The 19998-nt window shown below is 42.0% G+C and overlaps 2 protein-coding genes across 5 annotated transcripts in view; one reads left to right on the top strand and one right to left on the bottom strand.

Annotated features, from left to right (window-relative positions):
- The window catches only part of DPY19L3 (dpy-19 like C-mannosyltransferase 3), a 71876-nt gene extending 55716 nt beyond the window's left edge, over window positions 1–16160 (top strand). Inside the window, exons 17-21 of one of the 4 annotated variants that reach the window (XR_016444280.1) lie at window positions 3451–3583; window positions 6150–6308; window positions 11956–12004; window positions 14780–14959; window positions 15694–16160. Coding sequence is in view for 3 of the 4 variants with exons in the window: in XM_090063379.1 (XP_089919505.1) it covers window positions 3451–3583; window positions 6150–6308; window positions 6995–7156 (454 nt within the window). In the remaining variant the exon portion in view is untranslated. Of the gene's footprint in view, window positions 1–3450; window positions 3584–6149; window positions 6309–6994; window positions 10636–11955; window positions 12005–14779 lie in introns of those variants that run through there. The other 3 variants (XM_090063380.1, XM_090063381.1, XM_090063379.1) reach the window with 3 other exon arrangements.
- Window positions 14108–19998, bottom strand: part of LOC149857179 (neural-cadherin-like) — a 136619-nt gene continuing 130728 nt past the window's right edge. Inside the window, exon 33 of the mRNA XM_090063271.1 lies at window positions 14108–19014. Coding sequence (XP_089919397.1) covers window positions 18595–19014 — 420 coding nt within the window. The 3' untranslated portion in view covers window positions 14108–18594. The remainder of the gene's footprint in view (window positions 19015–19998) is intronic.

The following is a 19998-nucleotide window of genomic DNA, read 5'->3' as shown; positions in this document are numbered from 1 at the left end:
CATGTGCAATATACAGGTTAAATGTGTCATGTCCTCTTCCATTGACTCTTTCAGATAGCGAAGGTTTGCTCTGTTAGCTAAAGGCCTTGGAAAAGAATGTGGGCATTGCAGTGCTCAGTATGACAACACCCGGCTTTTAGGCACCCAGTACCCCTAATTGCAAGGGTCAGCAGCCTACAGCCCATTAGCCAGATCCAGTTCACAGAGGGATTGGATCTGGCCAACAAAGGACTGATCCAGGTCATGTTTTACTAAGAGCTCACTGATTTCCCCAGCCATTTGATCCAGTAGACGTTTTGCCAATGGCATGCCAATTGCCTCTGGTTGGTCCAGCCAGCTGCTTCTGTCCATGTGAAGGGCTGCTCTTCCTCCCATTCAGAAAAAGCCAGCATGCTGAGCTGCAGGCTGTCCAGGCTAGTAAATTGAAACACTGATGACCAAGGTGAGGCTTAGATCTTTCCTTTCACCTAAGTATTTCTTTCATAACCAGCCTAGGGATCACTTCTTTTAAAATATGGCCAAGGGAGCGTGGTTCTTCCCTTTTTACACTGTAGATAAAGCACTAACCCATGATGAGGAGGACCTGTCAAAAAAAAAAAATTCTGAATCCATTGGGCCAGAAAGAATGAGTAGGACACATAACCTGGAGGGTAGGCACTTAGCTGGGGTCAAGGAAACCAGGGGCTTGATCCCCAGATCTAGTTTTCTTCCCTCCTGAGTAATCACGCTCTCCACTAAGCTAGCAAGTCATGCTCACTCTCCCTCTCTCTGGCCAATATTTATTCCATGCTAAATGGAGTGGCTTCAACAGGGGGAGTGGAGAGTGTGTGATCTCCCAGAGTAACATAGGGTCTAGGGGTTAAAGCACTCTCCAGAGTGGTAGGAGAAGTAGGTTTGAATCCCTTCGGGCACAAGAAAGGGTTGAACTTGGTCTAATGACTTGAAGCTAGTTATTAGACTGTTGTCTCAAAGGGGGTGGGGCAGCGCTACTTCTGACAGCAGTTGTGGCTAGGTACAGACATTCAAAAAGCCGGAGGTGCAATCATTCCAGTCTACATGGGTTTCACTAAACTGCACAGATTGTACCGAGAGCAAATGGACCTCACATTTGCCCTTTGGTGGAGGGAGGCAGGGAGGTGCCTACACTGGCTGAGGCCAGAAGGCAGGGAGGGGTGCTTCTGCAAGCCTCCCAGGATGCCAGAGCTTCCCGAGGGCAGCTGAGCACAACCAAACAGCTGCACCATCCTCGATTGGGCTGCTGGTCACAAGCCTCCACATGCTGCTCTGCCATCTGTTAGGCAGGTATTAACTGCAGGCAGCCAGCAAAGGGAGGTGTGCTGGACCCCTACTTCTGGTGGCATGGGAGTCCCTGGGCTTTGTCTGTTTCACCCCAGGTAGGATAGAGGCAGAAGGGGAGCAGGGCTCCTGAGCTGCTGAGCAGAGGTTGTGCCAGTGGCACACCTGTCATTCCCAGCCTAAGTCAGCAGGACACAGAATGTCTCTCCGCTGTCCTGGTTCCATCCTCCACGCCCTGGGTGTGCGCCCTGGAGTGGCTCCTTCCAACCCCTGCACTAGATCAATGTGTGGAAGTGGGTGGGGGCCCTGATCTGGGCACAGGGGCTGGCTGGAGGCAGCGTAAGGTTCCCATCTGGCCCACAGGCCGACTCCACACCCCTCATCTGGCCCTCAACGTCCAAAGAGTTAAAGTTGAGCATCACTGGGTCAAGGGATTAGGTAAGTGCAGCTCTGCTGAGTACTGACAAAACTGAGGCATCCCTGAAGCATTCTCTAAGTAGAAAGTTAGACTCCTAGAGATCTTTACCAGCAAAATTTTGAATACTTTTGGGGGTTTTGAGGATCAATTTTGAATTTTAACACCTAAATTACACTGACCCTAGGCCCCTTGGTAGATTCTAGCCCTTAGGCTCTTTAGCACAAGTGGTAAGTCCTGTGCGTGTTGCTGGTTCAGGGATGTCCTAGCTGACAACGAGCAAAGGGGTATAACGTTAAATTCCAAGACTAATACATTTTCATTTGATGAAACACTTTCTTCATGGCACTTGTGACTTTGAATGTTTTAAGTGCAAATAAATTATTAAAAAGAGATTAAGTATTTTCAGAATTTTAAATGAGACTAGTTTTATAAACGACCAAAAAACTAGTTTTTCAGTAAAGTTGAACTGGCATATTAAAATATTATCTCTGGCCTCTTTGTATGAGATTAATATGGCAGCGCAAGAAGTTTTAGGAAAGGCTTGTGATAAATATTCATTCATTCCTAAGTATTATTTCCCGAAGGGCTGAAGCAAAATGCAATGCTTGTCTCTTAACATTTTCAAACCTTATCATGGAGCTCAGTTTAAAGAAAAGTGATAATTTACAGCCAAGGCTTCAGAGGGCAAATATTTAAACACTAGCAGGTGCATTTAGTAGCTTTCGAAGAAAACACATTTAGATACGAATGGCACAATTTCTTGATTGTGGGCCTATGGGGTGCATTTCTCAGGTATTTATTCTACAAATCCCTTTCCCACTTCCGTTTTTCTTTTTACTTGCCATAATTTATTCTGTCCAAAAAAACCTATCTTGGGCACCATGCCTACCCAACAGTAGACAATAGCTGGGCAGCAGATATACTGTATTTTTAGTACATTAAATTATTGTGGGGGTTTTGCTACCGCATCCCCCTTTTTATTATATTCTTAGCCTGAAACTTGTCAGATAGTTATGTGGTAAATTCCAGGGAAAGGTTCAGATACTGATTGTGGATGCTAGGCACTAGTACAATACAAATAATTCTTGTTTAGAATCTTCTTGGTTGTAATTTTCATAACTGAAGTAGGTGGAAAGAGTTTTCTTCACGTTAGAACAAAAAATTGTTCCAAATGAATATAGGGATAATAACAATTTTAAAAAATTCTTATATTCAAATTGATTGCATCTGTCCAACACTGTATTGCTGGAAAATTAAACATCACAACATATTTTTTGAAAAGCTACTTTATCTCACACAGTAGCAGAAGCTTCCAAATATTCACAGGCTTTATAAACCAAGGCAGCCTATTATAAATTGAAATAGGCTTCACCCAAAAAGCTTAGTTCTGGGCACATATCCGAGATATGCATGTGGTTTAGAATTTTTCAGCAAGCCTCTTGAATTGTGTCTGGAATATTTGAGCCTGTCCGTTTGGACCACAGAGGATGAACATACAGGCATGCCTTTTACGTCTTTGACAAACTGCAATTTTTTAGGAAACATTATTTAAAGGATTCATTGGAAATATTTTTTACTTTGGGAAATATTAGATGTACTAAAGTCAAACAGTCTGTTCCCTGAAATGAGAGGGAGGTGAAAAGCCTCCCTTCAATATATATTTCTTCCTGATTTGTAATTTTAACAACCCAACAAGCCACCATCAGGATAGCCTCAAAATTATGATAATTTTTTAGGTCCAACACTCCTGAGACAGCAGCATTTGCTGGGAGCATGCAGCTATTAGCAGGAGTTAAATTGTGTACTGGAAGGATCTTGACTAATCATCCGCACTATGAGGACAAGAGTCTGCGAGAGAGAACAAAACAGGTAAGAACATTTCTGAGCTCCTCAACTAGATATCATTTATCATTCAGCTGGTTTCATCCCACAGAAACGTGGACACTAATGGAATGTTGAAACTGAAATCACCATTCATTGCTCCTAGTGTCAATTATGAATCAAGGAATTGGTTTAGTGCATGAAGCTCTTAATGTCTTGGGCAGCTGCTACCTTGTGTCCAGGCTCTTGTATCTTTTTAGGTCATGTCTACATAGCACAGGTTAGTGGTATGTAGCGATGTTAAGAACAAGCAGACCTAGGGATCTCTGCATGGTAATGCTTGGGTCACATATCCATGCCTCAGAGCTTGAGCACAGAAAGAGCTTATGGCAAAGGTAATTTTTAGGCACCTTTGTGCTTTCTGTATCATTCTGAGAATCTCTCAGGTCTGCAATTTACAGTAGGCCACCCAGGGCATGCTATAGGTTATACCAGGATTGGACAAAATATGCCAGATCTGGCCCACCAAATGATTTTGTCCAGCCTGCAGTGGGTCCTGCATGTGCAGTTGGTCCCACCACCACCAGGCGCACAGCAGGGCTGGAGCCATGTAGCGGCTAAGCCACCACTGCCCAACCCAGCCCCATTGTCTGGACACCCTAGCCCACCTACCCTGCAGCCACCACCAGTGCCAAGACCCATATAGGCAGGATATGTGGCTGGGCAGATGAGATGTGGCCACGAGCAGTGTCTGAAAGCAGGACAGGCGGGCAGGACTAGGATCACAGGGCAGGATCATGGGGCAGTGACAGTAAGGGACAGGGCTTAGGCTTAGGGCAGGGGCCCTGTGACGGGCACTGGTTCTGCAGGTAAGAGCAGGCGAGGAGTGAATTGCAGCTCTCTCCTGATCCTTGGCCCTGCACTGTCCCACAATCCTGAGCCCAGCCCCACCTACCCATTCCACTCCCAGACACAGCTTCCCACCTGCCTGCAGCTCCATCCTGTCCACCTAGCTACATGACCTGCTGTGCAAATCCTGGCCTGTCTCCATAGAGACCGTGGGATTGTGGGGCAATAAGAGTGTGGGGCCAGCACCCAGGACAGAACCATATTCATTAGTGTACCTATTCATTAGTGTAAACTACACTATCCATTGTCATGCATGGAAATCAGTGCATGAGTTAAGAGACATCTCTCTTAAATGAGGGGATATTTTCAATGGAGAAAGTTTAAACTTGTTTCCCTGCCATGACTGCCACAGAACAGATCTGTTGACATTTAAGTGAATGCTCCAAAGTATGTTTGTTTCAGTGCTCCCAGCGAGGTGGCTTTTAGCTGAAGTAGGTCAGAAGTCTCCTTTGTGGAGAGTGAAGTTTTAGCTAAAATTTTATAAGTGTTCATACATAACTTAAAGTGCTAGACTGGTCTTAATCCATTTGAATAATATAGCAATGTTGCTTAACAGGGGAGAACATTTCCTGGCTCTTAAGGGTCAGCTGGGATAAGAGACTGATGATAAACTTCAGTTCCTCCATTAATGTGTCATGTTGGGAAAACGCACTTCTGTAACTCTCCCTAGAGAACTAAATTTGATGAGGGATTCATGGATATTAATTCAGCAGCAAGAGCAAACGCTGACTTACTCTACTTCATGGTTTTCACAGAACCAGAGGATGAAATTCTGGTCCCACTGAAGTTAATGGTTATGCTGCCATTGACTTCATTAAGGTCAGAATTTCACTCAACTTCTCTATGACCTTTTATTCTTCTTCCCACATTCTTGCTGAAGCAGCAAAACACATCAAGTAAGGCTGAGCTGCATGACACTAGAAACATGCAAAAACCAACCTTTGAAAACTCTTAAATCCATATTTCACTTTGTAAGAACTTGAAAGATTTACAGTAAGTAGGACAGCCCTTGTTACTTTAAATACCCCTAAACTCCCAAGGAGTTTGAACTCCAGATGAAGAAACTGGCCAGAAACTTCATGAAGTGCAGTGGAGACTTTGGGCCAGATGTAAGGGAGGTCTTAGATATCTCCAAGTTCAGTGCCATAAGGTTTGTCTTTTAGGTGCCTGGCCTTTGGAGTGGGAGTTAGAGCTCTAAGTCAGGTGCTTAGGCTTCTTACATAGTGGGACACAGGTGCCTTAGCTCAGTGATCAGAAAACCCACATGCTAAATAAGGAGCTTGGTTAGCTTGAAGCCAACTACTAGGAAGTGCAGGCACACAGATGTGATGCAACTCAGCATCTCTAGAACTTGGCTACCCAAACAGGGATGGATGCTTCTGTCCTTTCAGGGCCCAGAATCCTCTCTCCATAGTAGGCACCTACAAGTAGGTTTTGAAAAAACTGAGCAAGACTTGTTCGTTTTTCAAACGTAATTGTCCAAGGATGGGGAGGTGGTGGTTCTGCCTTTGCCTAATAGTTTAGTGGCTTCACCACCCAGGAAGTGTGGGTTCCAGGTCCTTCTCAGCTGAAGGGAATTCTAACCTACATCTCCCATCTCTTTCTATCTTGTGAATCAAGTTGAAAAAATAATGAATTAAGACAAAAAGATCTACAGTATTAATTAACCCATTTTGCTCTTAAACCTTCATTTCTGTTTCTTCAGGTTTATCAGATATATGCAAAGAGATCTCCAGAGGAAGTATACCGAACACTGAGGTCTTTTGGCACAGACTATGTGATCTTGGAGGACAGCATATGTTATGAAAGACGGCACAGCAGAGGCTGTCGGTTACGTGACCTACTTGATATAGCTAATGGTCATGTAAGTACTGTACAAGGCCTTAAAAAGAAATACGTGTTGTTTAATTTCTGCTAGTAGGAAAGCATTTAACATAATAGTCTAAGGCAGCTTACTTCTTTTCCATTTTTGACACAAGAGTAAGGACCAAGGCCCAGAGACCTCTTGAGGTGAGGAATACAACCTACAGGAAATCTGGCTGGTTCAACCAGTAGTATGTAATGAGGGAGAAACCCATAATGGGATGGAAATAGTTACTCTGTGCTGCACCTCACACTAATACTACATGTGCATACCGTTTCCTGTGCATACTCATCCAGAGGCTGGGTGGGTGGATTTCTGAGTTTCAACTCGGATGGCAGATGAAGAGTTTTTGTTGCATGTAAGTTACTTGGCTATACCCAGGACCTGTGCCTTTCACAGTGTAGAGCCCTAAAGATTACATACCACCACACAGCTCCTCTGCCAACACCACACAGCTCCTACACCATGCATAAACCAGATTTAGATTTTAGCTTTTCATCCATTGTGATGCTATTGTAATGTCTGACAGTTTAATTTGATTCTCTTCCTCCTGTTTGGTTCAGTCTTAAGTCAGACTCTCTGAGCATAGAGAGAAAGAGGGAGAGAGAATTTTGAAAACTTGAGTTATGACTTGTAACCATTTAATACTTAAGGGTGTTTCACAGACCTGTTCACTTTCCTTACAGATCATGGATGGCGTAGGAGACAATGAACCCAATTTGAAGCCTTCAGCGTATCCTCGCTTTTGTGAGGAAATTAAAAAAAATTTACCTGCATATACCTTATACTTTACTCAAGTATTTCAGAACAAAACATTCCATGTTTACAAGCTCACTAAGCATAAATAGCATGAATTCCCAACTGTGGCTCAAGTTTAATATTTTAATACTCAGTCCACAAGGGGAAGTGTTGAAGACGTTTACAGAAGTGTTACATTTCTAAAGGCATTTTACATTGATTGTTCCTTGGCTAATTACTGTGATTCCTAGGTTAGTTTCAGACAGTTTAGTTTTGATCACATTCTTGACATTGCCAAAATTTTCATAGATTTTTACACTAATGGTAGCAGGGGACCATCATAATTGAGTCTGATCTCTACACATATAGGCCACAGAATTTTTCCAGAAGCTGAATTTTATGTTTAGCTCACTAAAAAATATGGACAGAACAGGTAGTTTGCCTCAGAACTGCAGAATGATCAAGCTGTATAATTCTGCTTAGGGGTTTGGATATTCTACTGTAAGCTGAACATGATAAAAATTCAGTGAAGGCAGGTACGCCTTGCTGTCTCATTACTAAATATGCATTAGCTTCAGTTGTCCAAACTGATACTTCAAGGTGGACCACGTTGCTTAAGCAGAGCCTCTCTTTTTGGTCCAGTGGTGCTCTGTATGGGTGTAAAGCTCCCAGCATGTGCATCTGATTGAAAATCAGAGCCTTTTGTAGTGAAAACACTGTGGAGAATAAAGTAGTTTTTATTGTTGTTTTAACACTTTACTTATACAGATGTGTGTTGCCTGTTTTTATGCTGTTTTAACTTTTGATGATGGGTCTTTGTGTATTTCTTGTGAGTCTTTCATGCTGGAGCATGTTGCTGTATGTGGCACATTGGTAATCTCTTAATTTAAACTACTCACCATGAGTAAATGATAACAAAAAAAATTCTCCGCTGGGATTCTCACAACACTATTTATTATCTGTACTCTGCACTAATGGGAGATTTTTCTCTAAGTGAATCTCTTCCAATAGCTGGTGCAGAATACTGAAGTTGAACACTGCCAGTATGATATGGGGAGTGTTTTGCCTTGACAGTAACAGAAGTTTGTATGTGAATGCGCACATGCACCTGCATAAGCATGTCTCGGAGCCTTGCTTTTTAGTATTCGAGACACAAAAAAACAGGTCTCTTTTCTTTAAAAAAAGAATTAAAAAGCACATGATCACTGTTTTTCTCCTCTTCACCCTCAGAATCTAGAGCTGATTTGGGGCTGACAATGAAGATGCAGCTTAACTTAAAAACCATTGAAAACTTTGTGTTTTTGTTTTTAGCCTTTGTATTTCTCCCAGGCTAGAACTTTATTAATTCTATCAACTTTTTTAACTGTTGTGTAGGAAACATCTCACTTCTACAGCGTCTTGGTGCAGCTTATTGTTTTTATACTAAATGTAGAGACTAGGTCTGTGTGAAAACCTAACAACACTTTGCAACCTTACCTAGGCACCTGCTAATGTTAGTAGTTCCTTATGAAAAGCAAAAGAGTGATAATCAAGTAAGTGCCTCTAGGCCAATGCTGAATTAACATTTGAACACCTATAGGAGTGTATGTGGCCTGCTCAGATAATTCATTTATGTTAATTACTGTTGCAATTAATTTCTAATGACAGGAAACTTAAAGTGGTACTCATAGCACACTCAACATTTAATTTAATCAAGATGTGTAATGAGATTAACTTTCACAACTGAGCTGTGTTCCAATTCCAAATGATTTAAATGTTTTCCCTTTGCAGTTGTACTGAGGTAAATTACTGCAGGGGTAGAGATGGTCATATCACATGCTCAAACAATTTTATATTCAGTAAATACTCATTAAGCAGCATTCCACATCTTTCTGCACTTTCATGTGAACACAAAAGGAAAGTGTGCTTTAATCAAACTGTATTTAAATCAAACATTGACAGTAGTGAGGTTGTTAAACTGAACGACTGAAACTCCTGAATAATTTCTATCCTGTATTCCTTAATGAGGTTGGAGACCAGCGCAGTTTAACATAATACAATAATAAAACATTTTAATCAGTATTAAAACTTTAATTAAGCCCGTAATGATGCATGCCTGTTCTTGCTGACAGCATGGGTCAGTAAATTCCTCAATGAGTGCCTTGCAGTAATTGAAAACAAGCACATGTAAGGTACAGTGTGTCTAGATCCATGTTGTCTTATTTTAAAATGCAGTAGTATCTTTTTAAAGGCGCAGTATCTTTGCTGTAATTAAATTAAATATTACAATGTAAAATCAGCTTTTTGATTCTAGGAGTCATGCTTGCAGACACAACACAATTAAGCATAGAAAATCCGGACTCCAGCCATTTATTTTGAAATAGATTATAAGTTTTCTATTTTTAATACAGGCTCTTATTTAAAGTTGCCAAAAAAAATCCAAGTCTCTTAAAGAATCAATGAAGTGCCAAAAGACATTTATATAGTAGAGCCCAAGATAACTTTGTTCTTTGGAAACTATCAGAAACATGGTCCTTGATTTCCAGACCCTAGACCAAAAGGGAATTCAGTTTATATAATACAGAATTTCCAAAAGCATAAGAAAGAAGACCTTTGAAACACGTTTAAAGTTTTTGTAGTTTCTGAAATCACCAGTCATTTGAGCCTTTAAGGCTTAAATATGCTTTACGCCTAAATTTTCTGGCACCCGAAAGAATTAATGCAAAGATGGAAAGGCATGTTACATGGCTATGGCACTAATTAACCATATGGCTGTGCCAACTCCTTAAAATAGTAAATAAGGAAAAGTCAAATATAACAGAAGCAAAACACTTACCAGCTGGAGAAGAAGGCAGGGCAGTGAACAGGGTTATACTCCACGCAAGTCACCTTAGGGGAGCAGCTGCTTCTCTCTTCCAGATTTAAAGGGATGACTTAAACCAAAGGAGAGCATGCTGGGAAAGACTTTGCCCAATTGGAGACTTCATTGGATTCAAGCAACCAGAAAGATACCCTACCAGCAAAGGTTGATAGTAGCAAAGGGCTAAATTCCCTCTTCTCTGGAGTTCTTATAGCCAAAGCCTGGTTTGTTGTGGAGGGGTGGATAGTTATGTTGTCCTTTTTGTTTCTTGCTGTGATCATGTTTGTGAATTAAGAATCTGAATTCCTTTTATAGACCTCTGCCTGTGCTTGAAGTGCAACTCACCCCACACCTTCACAGAGCCTAGTGGTTATTGTGGCACTTCTCTCTGGTTGTACTAAATCTGATCCGCCTGTATAAACTATGGCAGCTTTTGTTTGTGTAGGCATATCTATAAATACGTAATTTGATGACTTATTGGATACATGACATAACATCCATAGACAGCTCCTGAACCGATAAAAATGATGCATTAGGGCTTTAAAGTACAAGGGTAGAGGACTTTTTAGATCAGAAACCCAGGATATATATTTTTAGGTGAGAAAAGCCTTTGGGATTCAAAAGTGCATTTCCATTTCTGTTTTCAGTATTTTGCTGGTGAGAGCTAACATACAGTTGTTTTTATAAATATATTGTACTGAGATGTTATGATCACTGTATACTAAATAAAGCTGTGTTCTTTTAAATTCACAGCAGAGGACTGGTTTTTATTTTTGTATAGGTAGTTAATAACAGTAATTATGGAGCCTGTCCCTCACTCAAGTCTCCTGTGTTCTCTAAAAGTCAGTTCTCTGTCAGAAGTTTGAAACCTAATGTAAGCTTGTTATATGACATGTAGGGTTAATACTTTTTTTAATCATCTTTGTGGCTTGATGGCTTGCTAAAGTCACTTTGATTGAATTTGTAAGTTAATGGTTTAGTAGTCGTGAGTTTTGACAAGGCAGTTCCTGCACTTAGTTTTAGTGAGGGCAGCAGGCTGTCTTAGGAAGTTATACTGGTAGTGGTAAATAAAATTTGCTTTGACCCATAAGGATCAACTATAGTACTGCTTTTTGGTTTTCTCAAGCTTTAATCATTTTCATGATGGAAAGAAGCATGTATTCTTTGAGGGGGAGAAACTGGAGAGAATAACTGCATGTGGCAGATGCCTTATTTGAATTTAAAGGACCTAAAATAGGCTTGATTTTTTTTTTTTTTTTTAAATACAGAAATGACATATACAGATATAGACACAAGTCTGCTAACATTTCTGTCCAGGTCCCTGTTTCACTGGTGGTTAGAACAAGCTTTTATGCATGATGGAACTCTTCAGGGGCTTTTTGCCACTAAAGAGAATTGGGTGCAAACCATGGATTGAGTAAAGCTATGGATTTAACTACCAGCATGTGATCTGTGCATCTAACCTAAATTATTTACTCAAGGATAATCAAACTAAATTTATTACTCAAGGATAATGAACCCTTTTTCAGTGCCTTCTATTAAACTGGATGCTCTTCTTTTTCTCATTCCTTAGCATCAACAGTAAGTAGCACAAACAACTCACGAGATGTTAGACCAAGCTGTCACCTGTGTTTCTAATCAACAGTTGCTCAACCTCCTCCTAATCTCTACACCTGCACTCTGTTAAGAGGATAAATGACACCTGGAGCCACATTTTCCCAGTGTTGCCTCACTCCTGAGCCCCTTGGCACTGCCCAGTATTACAAACTAATGGAAGTCAGCTTTTCAGTGCCTTGGCTACATGTTATACTCGGAATGCTATTTTAAAAGAAAAAACATGAAGATTACTGTAGCTGACAGGCCGCAGATTAAATACTTATATCCACAAGATTATTTAAATTTTAGACCCATACAAATATTTTATAGGAAATAAAATGTTCTTACTACATGTTAAAGTCTGTAAAGAACTTGGAAGGAGATTAGTAAAAGTACCAGATTACTGAAAATCCAACTACCTAGGGACCTACTTGATTTTTTGTATTTAAATTTTTTTCTTCTTTTTTCCCCCAGGTTGCCAAGCTTTTTGTAGGCGAGCCAGCTGTCTCCGTTCTTGAGAGATGTCAGTGCCTCTCTTTGATAAGCATTTTTGTAAAGAAATAGGGAAATGTTTGTGTGCATCTGTGTGCAGAGGGAACAAGCTAAAAGGCATGATTTTAAGGCTTCTACAGTAATTAGAACAGCAGCATACTAATTAAAGCAGATAAATGAAATGAAATGATTAGCAGTCCCTGGTAGGAGGAAAGGTGGATTTTTAATAGAGTGGAAACCTGCGAATGATTATTTATAGCTTATTACTGCAATTAAAAAGTATATTTTATGTTCAGATAGCATTCATTTCTGTTACATTTCTCAAATTGTCTAACCTCTGTATTATTGTATTCTGGGTACTCTGTAAACCCCAGATATGAACGTACTTGCACATGAGTAGCTCTGTGGAACCCATTTATTCAGTTGCCTTAATTCATGTGCAGAATTGTTGTCACAACTCATAAAAGGTGGTAAAACCTCCTAAGAATGGGCCATTGAAAGGTACAAAGGCTCTTCCCCCAACCTTTGCATGGTCTGCGTAAAAGCAAGGAAGAAGTGCAGTCCCTGCCTTGCCCTGGACCACTGTCTCAAAGTAGCAGGAACATCTCCTTATGTACCCTGGTACTCTCCCGGGTCAGTGCAACTCCTCTGAGAATTAATTATTGTTGTCATAAAAGTCTTTGTGCCATGTGTTCTGGATATAAAACGATACATATCATTCATATGAATTGCAGTCGGAGCTGGAAACAAGTAAACAAGGCAAATTTGCCAGTGAACTTATGGGGCTTATGTTTACTTTAGACAATGTAGAATAGCTTTTACCTATTGCTGTTTTATCCAAGTAAGTTTAGTGAAGAAACAAGTTTTTCTTTTAAAACACTGTATGTGTAGAAATGTTTAAGCTGAATGACTTAATTCTTTTCCTGTTTTAAATTACATTTTCCCTATTTATGCATCATCTTCAAACAGGTTTGTAGCAGTAGATTATTTGAGCTTGAGTTAGAGGGAGCTCTGCATTTCATGCCTGCTTAGAAACAGAAATATTTTTTAATTTAGATATTTAATGTTGACTGATTCATGGACTTGGACCCCAGGGAGTCTCCTGATAGTGACCTCTCCACTAGACTGTTAAGTTGTACTCACCATGACCCAGTGAATATTGTAGTTTACTGTGCAAAGTCCAATAGTTTCAACAAAAAGGCTGGTAGTTACTATATAGTAAATGTGCTCGATGGGGTTAGTACAGTCCTGCAGGAACTATACTGACATCTGTGGGCAGTTACCTAAGTGCAGACATTCATGGGGAAGGTGGATCAGGGTAAAAATGGCACCCTTCTCTAACTTAGTTCCCCCGGGTGCAAACCTTACACTTAGACCTAGTCTCAGTGATTGGAAATCAGTGTAAACCCATAACAGTACAGAAGTTCTGTGCACATAGACCAGTCTAAAAATGGCAGAACTCAGTCAAAAATAGACCTGGATTAATGTATGCTCAAACTTAATCTAGGTTAGATTAGTGCATGGAACTTCAATTGCCTATATAGCCCTGGGGTGGGGAAAGCCTTGCTGCTGGCCCCAGTACCAAGACTATGCTTTGTGCCTATCCCCTGGCACTGGGCTACTTTTAGCCGCTGCCCCCCCCCCACTCACAAGCTGCTCTGGGTGTCAGATTTATCAGTGTTTGCCACTGCTGGGACCTGAGCAAGTAAGTATTGCTGGAGGGAGGGTGGGCGGGATGGTGGGGTATAGGTTCCTGCAGGTCCTCTCTGCTCCCCTGATCCCTCTGCAAATGCCACTTGTGTTCCCAACCTCCCAATCACTCCCATGAATCCTGCCTCACCCCCTGTCTCCCCACAGATGCTGCCCCTCCTATCCCCCAGTTGCTCCTAAGGACCTTCAGTCCCTCCCCTCCACTGCAGCTTGCTTGCCCCCCATCCTTCCACTCCCCACCAGCCCCCATCCGGACCTACCTTAGATTGGGTGGCCATTTTTAACACCATCTAACTTCCAGCATTCCCAAGTGTCTGCACTTTGCTTTTGTGACAGGAGGCTGAGAGCTTGGGAAGAATCATCATTTTAGAATGAAGACCACACATTTTACCAACACAGAGACTATATATGTAACCAGTGCATGTCATATATACAACATTATTTATTATTTATATAGTGCCATAGATGTGATGGCCCTTTGCAAGCAAATAAAAAGACAGTCCTTGCCCCAAGGAGCTTACAGCCTAAATTAGATTGAAAACAACCAGAATGACAGCATACCATAACAGCAGGGATTGGGAGAAGGCAGCAGGCACACTGGGAAACTTCTATTGCTCTTGGAAGAGGATAGGGATAATGGCTAGCTCCATTTCTCATAAAATGTTTGTAACCGCTACAGTCATGAGACAGAACCCAGCATACCTGGCTTGTTTGCAGTGCAACACTATTAAACCAACATTTCTCTCATAGCAAAGTCCAACTTTAAATTTGTTTTCAGGAAAGTTGTAAAATTAGATTGTAATTAATATGTTACATTTCCTGTGAACAAAAATTATTAAAAAAAAAATATTCCTATCTCTTCCTGATGGAAAGGCCACATCTCTGGAGGTGCCAGCTGCTGCCTGAATCCTCCAGAGTGTCACAAATCCATAGCATGTCTGCATTAGCAAGATAATACACGCTTATCTCTTAACTGAACTGAGCAAGGTGGGAAAAAGTATAGTTTGACCTAGAGTCACATGATGACTTGGATTAGGATATTTTGCAGCAAAGGTTTGGAATGATCTTTGCCCTGTCGCCTCTGTTCCTGTTGCAGATGCCCCTGTCTGCAGCACTCTTCTCCACTGGCAGCTATGCAAAGCACATGGCCTCTGCCATGGACATAAAGGAAACGTGCAAATGAAGATACACACACTCACTTAGTTTGGGGAAGGCCACTGCTAATTCTTCATCAAAAACTATGCTGCATGTTACTGCACTTGGAGGAAGAGTCCAGGTCTGAAATCTTGTTTTATGTCCAAAATGTTGGATACTTTCCAACTATATTTCACCAGCTTTATTGAAAAGAATTTCACAATAACTGGGCACTTAAATTTCAGACCATAAGATTTTTAATGATGAGATTTTTAAAAGCACCTAAATGGTTTGAGGCTTGGACAGGATATGTTTAAACCTAGATAATCAGTCACCATGGTGGTGGAAACAAGGAGTGGACACCTAAAAGTCCTACTTTGATGAACTATTTGAATCTGGTTTAAAGTTAAACCACTAAAAATCATCAGTAAAACAGTGTAGGTATCATGCATCCTGAATTATCCTGGGGTAGCTGTCTGCTGTAGACAGATTGCCTATCCCCTCACCAGTTAGTGGTAAGACACTGTACAGTCACCTGCTGAGCAGCTACCCAGAATAGCCCAGTCTCTGTCCCTATGTAGCTTCTGCTAGTGCACAAAACTTGTGCAAAGCATCCTGCTGTATGTGTGGTATGTCCAGACCCAGTGACTCCAGAAACTGGCATATTCTAATGATCTAAGTTGCTTTGGAAAATGGGAGTCTAGTGTTTATGTCATTTAGGTGCTTCTCAAAATGTTACACTGAGTTTTCCCAAGGTGTTTCAAGGACCTCTCTGATACTAATGCCAACATCTTAGTTCACTTCTTCACCTTCCCTGACTGATCTTCCATTTCTCCATTTTCAGCTTCTTAATTCCTCATTTCTCTTCCTTTCCAGATACCATCGTATCTCATGGTTTTATGCTTCATTTACTGAAAAAAGAATGAATGAACTTAACAGCACTTACAAACCTTATTCAAGGTTTTATTTTCAAGGCCAGGGAAAGAAAATAACATTCCTAGCTGTGCTATTGCTGCACTTCAACTTAACTTTAGTCTTGCATTTATAATGTAATTAATAAATACAAATGCAGACTTAAGAAGATTGAAATGAATTGTACAGTGTTTTCTGTTTCAAGTGTTAATAATTTAACCAAAAATCCAATATAGCAATCTAGCTACCCAAAGGAAGGAGTTTCAAAAGGATTGATCAATTTGCAACGTATCATCCATTCCTGATGAAAAGGTTCCACCCACTGTGAGTTACTCTGAGGTTTCATTTTCTTCAAAGCACTGCCAAATTCCTCAGAATTATTATGCTGGGTTATTTTCTGTCACAGACAATAAATATCTGGGATTCTCTTATTGTGCTAGTTAGTTGTTTCGTTGGAAGTTAGTTAAGCTGTTTGAATTAGCCTGGATGCAAAAAAGGGCTTCAGCCATCTGACTTTCCTGTGATGGTTTCTGACTCCACTGAGTAAGGACTTCTGGATCCACAAAACAGAAGAGACACATTTATTTTAACTGAGAGCATTTTCTTCTTTTGGATTTGCATGTCTACACCATCTCCAGGTGTCAAAGGCAAAATGCCACTTTTGCCACACTCTGCTGCTTCATGAAAGACAGTAAGTTGGCACTGGAGTAAGTGATAGCAGTGTTTTGCCCCATATGCCAAGTATTATGAGTTGACCTGTGTTTATAATTAAATGACAGCAGAGTCTAAAACAGTGGATCCAAAGCTTCTCATTCTGAGGAGTGCAGCCCCAAGCTGATGCCATGCAAGACAGTGATTCTCAACTAGCCTTAGAAGGGTGCCACTAGGAGAGAGGAGATAAGTGTAGGCTGCCGTGGGGAGACAGCTGCAGGCTCTTCTCTTCCAACCACTCCTTTGCCCGCTCACTGCTGGCTGCTCCTCTTTCTTCTGGGCCCACTTCAAACACATAGGCTAGGGACAGTTTAAGTGATCATAAACTGGTTTAAACCTGTAACAGAACTTAAGTTCAGTGCACATAAATCAGTTTCAAAATGGCTGGAACCAGTTTGAGATAAACCTGGTTGAATGCAGTATCAGACTTAACTGATTCAGATCAAACCAGTTTATACAACTTCTGTCCCAGACCCATTGGCTATGCGTAAGGGGTGCACACAAGTACACGTGCACCCCCTGAGATTGATGGTGTACCCCGCAAATCTCGGGTGCACATCCAGGCAGTCACCGCTCACCACACACCGCCACCACTGCCAGCAGCATCTGTGGGTAGCCTCTGATCACCACCACCAACACTGCCAGCAGCATCTGTGGATAGTCACCGACTGCTGGTTGGCACTTGCCACCCCCCACCCCCACCAGCAACAGTGCCATGGCTGCCTGTGGGAGCTCACTGCTCGCCACTGCCACTCTCCTGCCGCCAACAATGCTGCTGCCACTGATGGGAGCTCACCGTGCCGCCCCAGCCTCCAGTGGCATGTGGTATTCATGCCCAGACCCATTCCTGGTTTAAGTTAAACCAGAGTCCTCCAACATCCCAGCATGCTCTCAGGGCTGTGCTGTCTGCTCCAGCAGTGGGGGTATGCCCAGCCGCGGCAGCAGCCTAAAGTGAACCGGCCAGGAAAGGGGTTTAATCCCCCTCTGTATCCCGCAGACCTCAGTTGGGGTCTGCTGGGCACTCCTCCCTCGCTGCCACAGTGGCGGAAGCAGCGCCAGAGGCCAGCCAGCATGCCCCCCTTATGTGGCGAGGGGCAAGTAGGGGGGTTATTCCCCGCTCTGCAGGGGACTGCAATGGGATCTGCCCACCCCAACTGCCACCACTGCTCACTCCCTGCACGGGAGTTGTGGCACCAGGGCTCTGCTGTCATTTAATTATAAACACAGGTCAACTCATAGTTTTTACACCATAATGGATCAATGATCCTTTGAGGCACAGGACCTGGATTCAAACAACATGACTCAGACTTGCCCTAAATTCTGGCTCTTGGGCACTACACAAAAGAAATCAGCTCTTGTTTTAGAAGCTTGAAGCTTCTGGTTTTGGCATTTAACAGCATTTCTGAATAATTGATCTTTGGGGTATTTATTATAGAATCATAGAAAATTAGGGTTGGAAGGGACTTCAGGAGGTCATCTAGTCCAGCCCCCAGAGAGGGAACCCTGCCTCTTTTAATGTAGTCCAAGTGAAGAGGTCAGCTGCAAATAGCTGATTTCCTGTTGTCTTCTCAAGGCCAGGCTCATTTTTAGCAGCAGCAGAAAGGAGTTTTGCTAAGTTTTAAACCAAAGAGAAGAAAAGCAAGCTCACTGAGATGCATGGAGCCAGGGATTCCACCTTAGTGCAGACATCACACTCAAGTGAATGCGTAAAGAATAAAATTGTATATAGTCTCGTTTTTCTTTACTCCTCAAGGAAGAGAAGGCAAGATGCATGCTTTGTCTAGACAGTTGCCAAAATACCCACAGACTATTCATGTGACTGCAATACGTTTTGTATTCTCTTTTCTTCCTAAACCAATCACTACTTTTTAAGAAGGTCCCCAGAGTTTCTTTTGTTCTTTCCATTTGGTTTCTGGCCCAAAAGGAAAATGGCCCAAAGGTCCAGAATTTACCCCCTAGATGAGCCTGCATTGCTATTTCCTAGATTCAGATAAAGGCTCTTTGGTGGGAATATGGATTACATCCCACAAGAGTCAAAGAGAAAAGGATTGACTATGTCATAATGCATAAAGTATGGCAAAGAACAAGTGCATGAACAACTGAATAGCCCTTCATGATTGCTTTCAAGATTTTAAATGAAGTGCACACAGTCATCTACACATCATCTGCCTCTGTATGCGAATACAGCTCACTTAGTTTCTCAAACTTGGGTCCCCACTCCTTGATGTCATCATACACTGTGTCCTCATCCAGTCCAAAGGAACCCAGGGTACTGAGACTGCTGGCAACTGAGCCCTCTCCCTCTGTGTAATATACCTGTAGGGAATCGCAGGGCAAAGCCTGGGGCTGCTGGTCAGCATCTCTAACGACATCCAATAAGTAACGACCAAAGTCTTCACTGGCGAAGGAGGAGCTCTGTGTAGTTGCAGGTGCTTCTGGCTGCTCTTTTGGGCTGGCTGACACATCACTGCTCAACGGGCTTTTCAGCTCTGTCAGCTTCCCTTTCTTCTTATAGAAAGAATAGGCTGGGCTGGTTTGAATAGACATCTGGAGTTCTGCCATGTTGTAAGCATCCTGAAGTGAGAAATTGTTCTTGTTAAATGAGAATTCACTGCAGGTGCAAACTTTCCATGCTTAAATGGACTAAGCAGTTTTTGCTCATGAGAAAAACATTGCCAAATAGTCTACTTGACCTTAACACCAGACTAAAGTATTGGCCCATTAATGCATCTGTGCCACCTGGGGCCAGCTCTAGGAAAGCCTAAGAACACCAAGCATGGCAAAGGCTGATGACAGCAAGTGCAATAGTGCCCTTATGCATGTCACAGCCACGCTCTGTGGTTTTAAAATTGATAAACGAGAGTGTCATTTTTCTGTGTTATTGAATATAGTGAAATCTTTATGGAAGGGAAACAAAAACTGTCCGCCTTGGTTTGAAACAAGGTCTGCAACCCTTTTTGCTTCACTATTGCCTACAGCATGAGATATGAATAGGCAGCTTAAAACAAGGCTGAAATTTTCCCTTAGAAGCCAAATAAGGCTGATTAAAATGTTTCCAATTTCTGTTTTCAGATTCAGATTAGAAAGTCTGCTGGCCTCTCAACAAGCACTGCTAAACACAGCAACAAGGCTGGGACAGGCTACTTTAGAAACAGTAATGTGGCTGGAAGGAATGGCTTTAAGCCAGTGGTGCTCAACCTTTTTCCTCAGCAGGCCAAATGGGCAGTGCTTGGTCCAACCTAAAAGCTAAAAAGGAGGCGTACACACAACAGAAGAAAGGGGCCATCACCAAGAAGGATTATACCTCCATTGCTCAAGATTGTAGGGGCGCTGTCAGGAAGGCCAAGGCAGAGACAGAACTAGGACCAGCTATCCAAATTAAAGATAAGTCCTTTTTTAAAATGCATATGGGGTAAAAAGAAGGTACCGGGTAATGTGGGGTCCCTGCAGGACACACTTGGAGATCTGTTGGTTGTACCAGACAACAAAGCTAACCCCTTTAACCAGTTCTTTGCCTCCATTTTTCTGAGCAGGGACTGGATCATGCCCCTCACCGGG

The sequence above is a fragment of the Crocodylus siamensis genome, chromosome 9 (genome assembly GCF_052110815.1).
Source record: "Crocodylus siamensis isolate JL-2025a chromosome 9, ASM5211081v1, whole genome shotgun sequence".
In the NCBI taxonomy this organism is placed as follows: Eukaryota; Metazoa; Chordata; order Crocodylia; family Crocodylidae; genus Crocodylus; species Crocodylus siamensis.
Note: the sequence above shows the minus strand (reverse complement) of the source record. Positions and strands in the feature narration are given on the sequence as shown.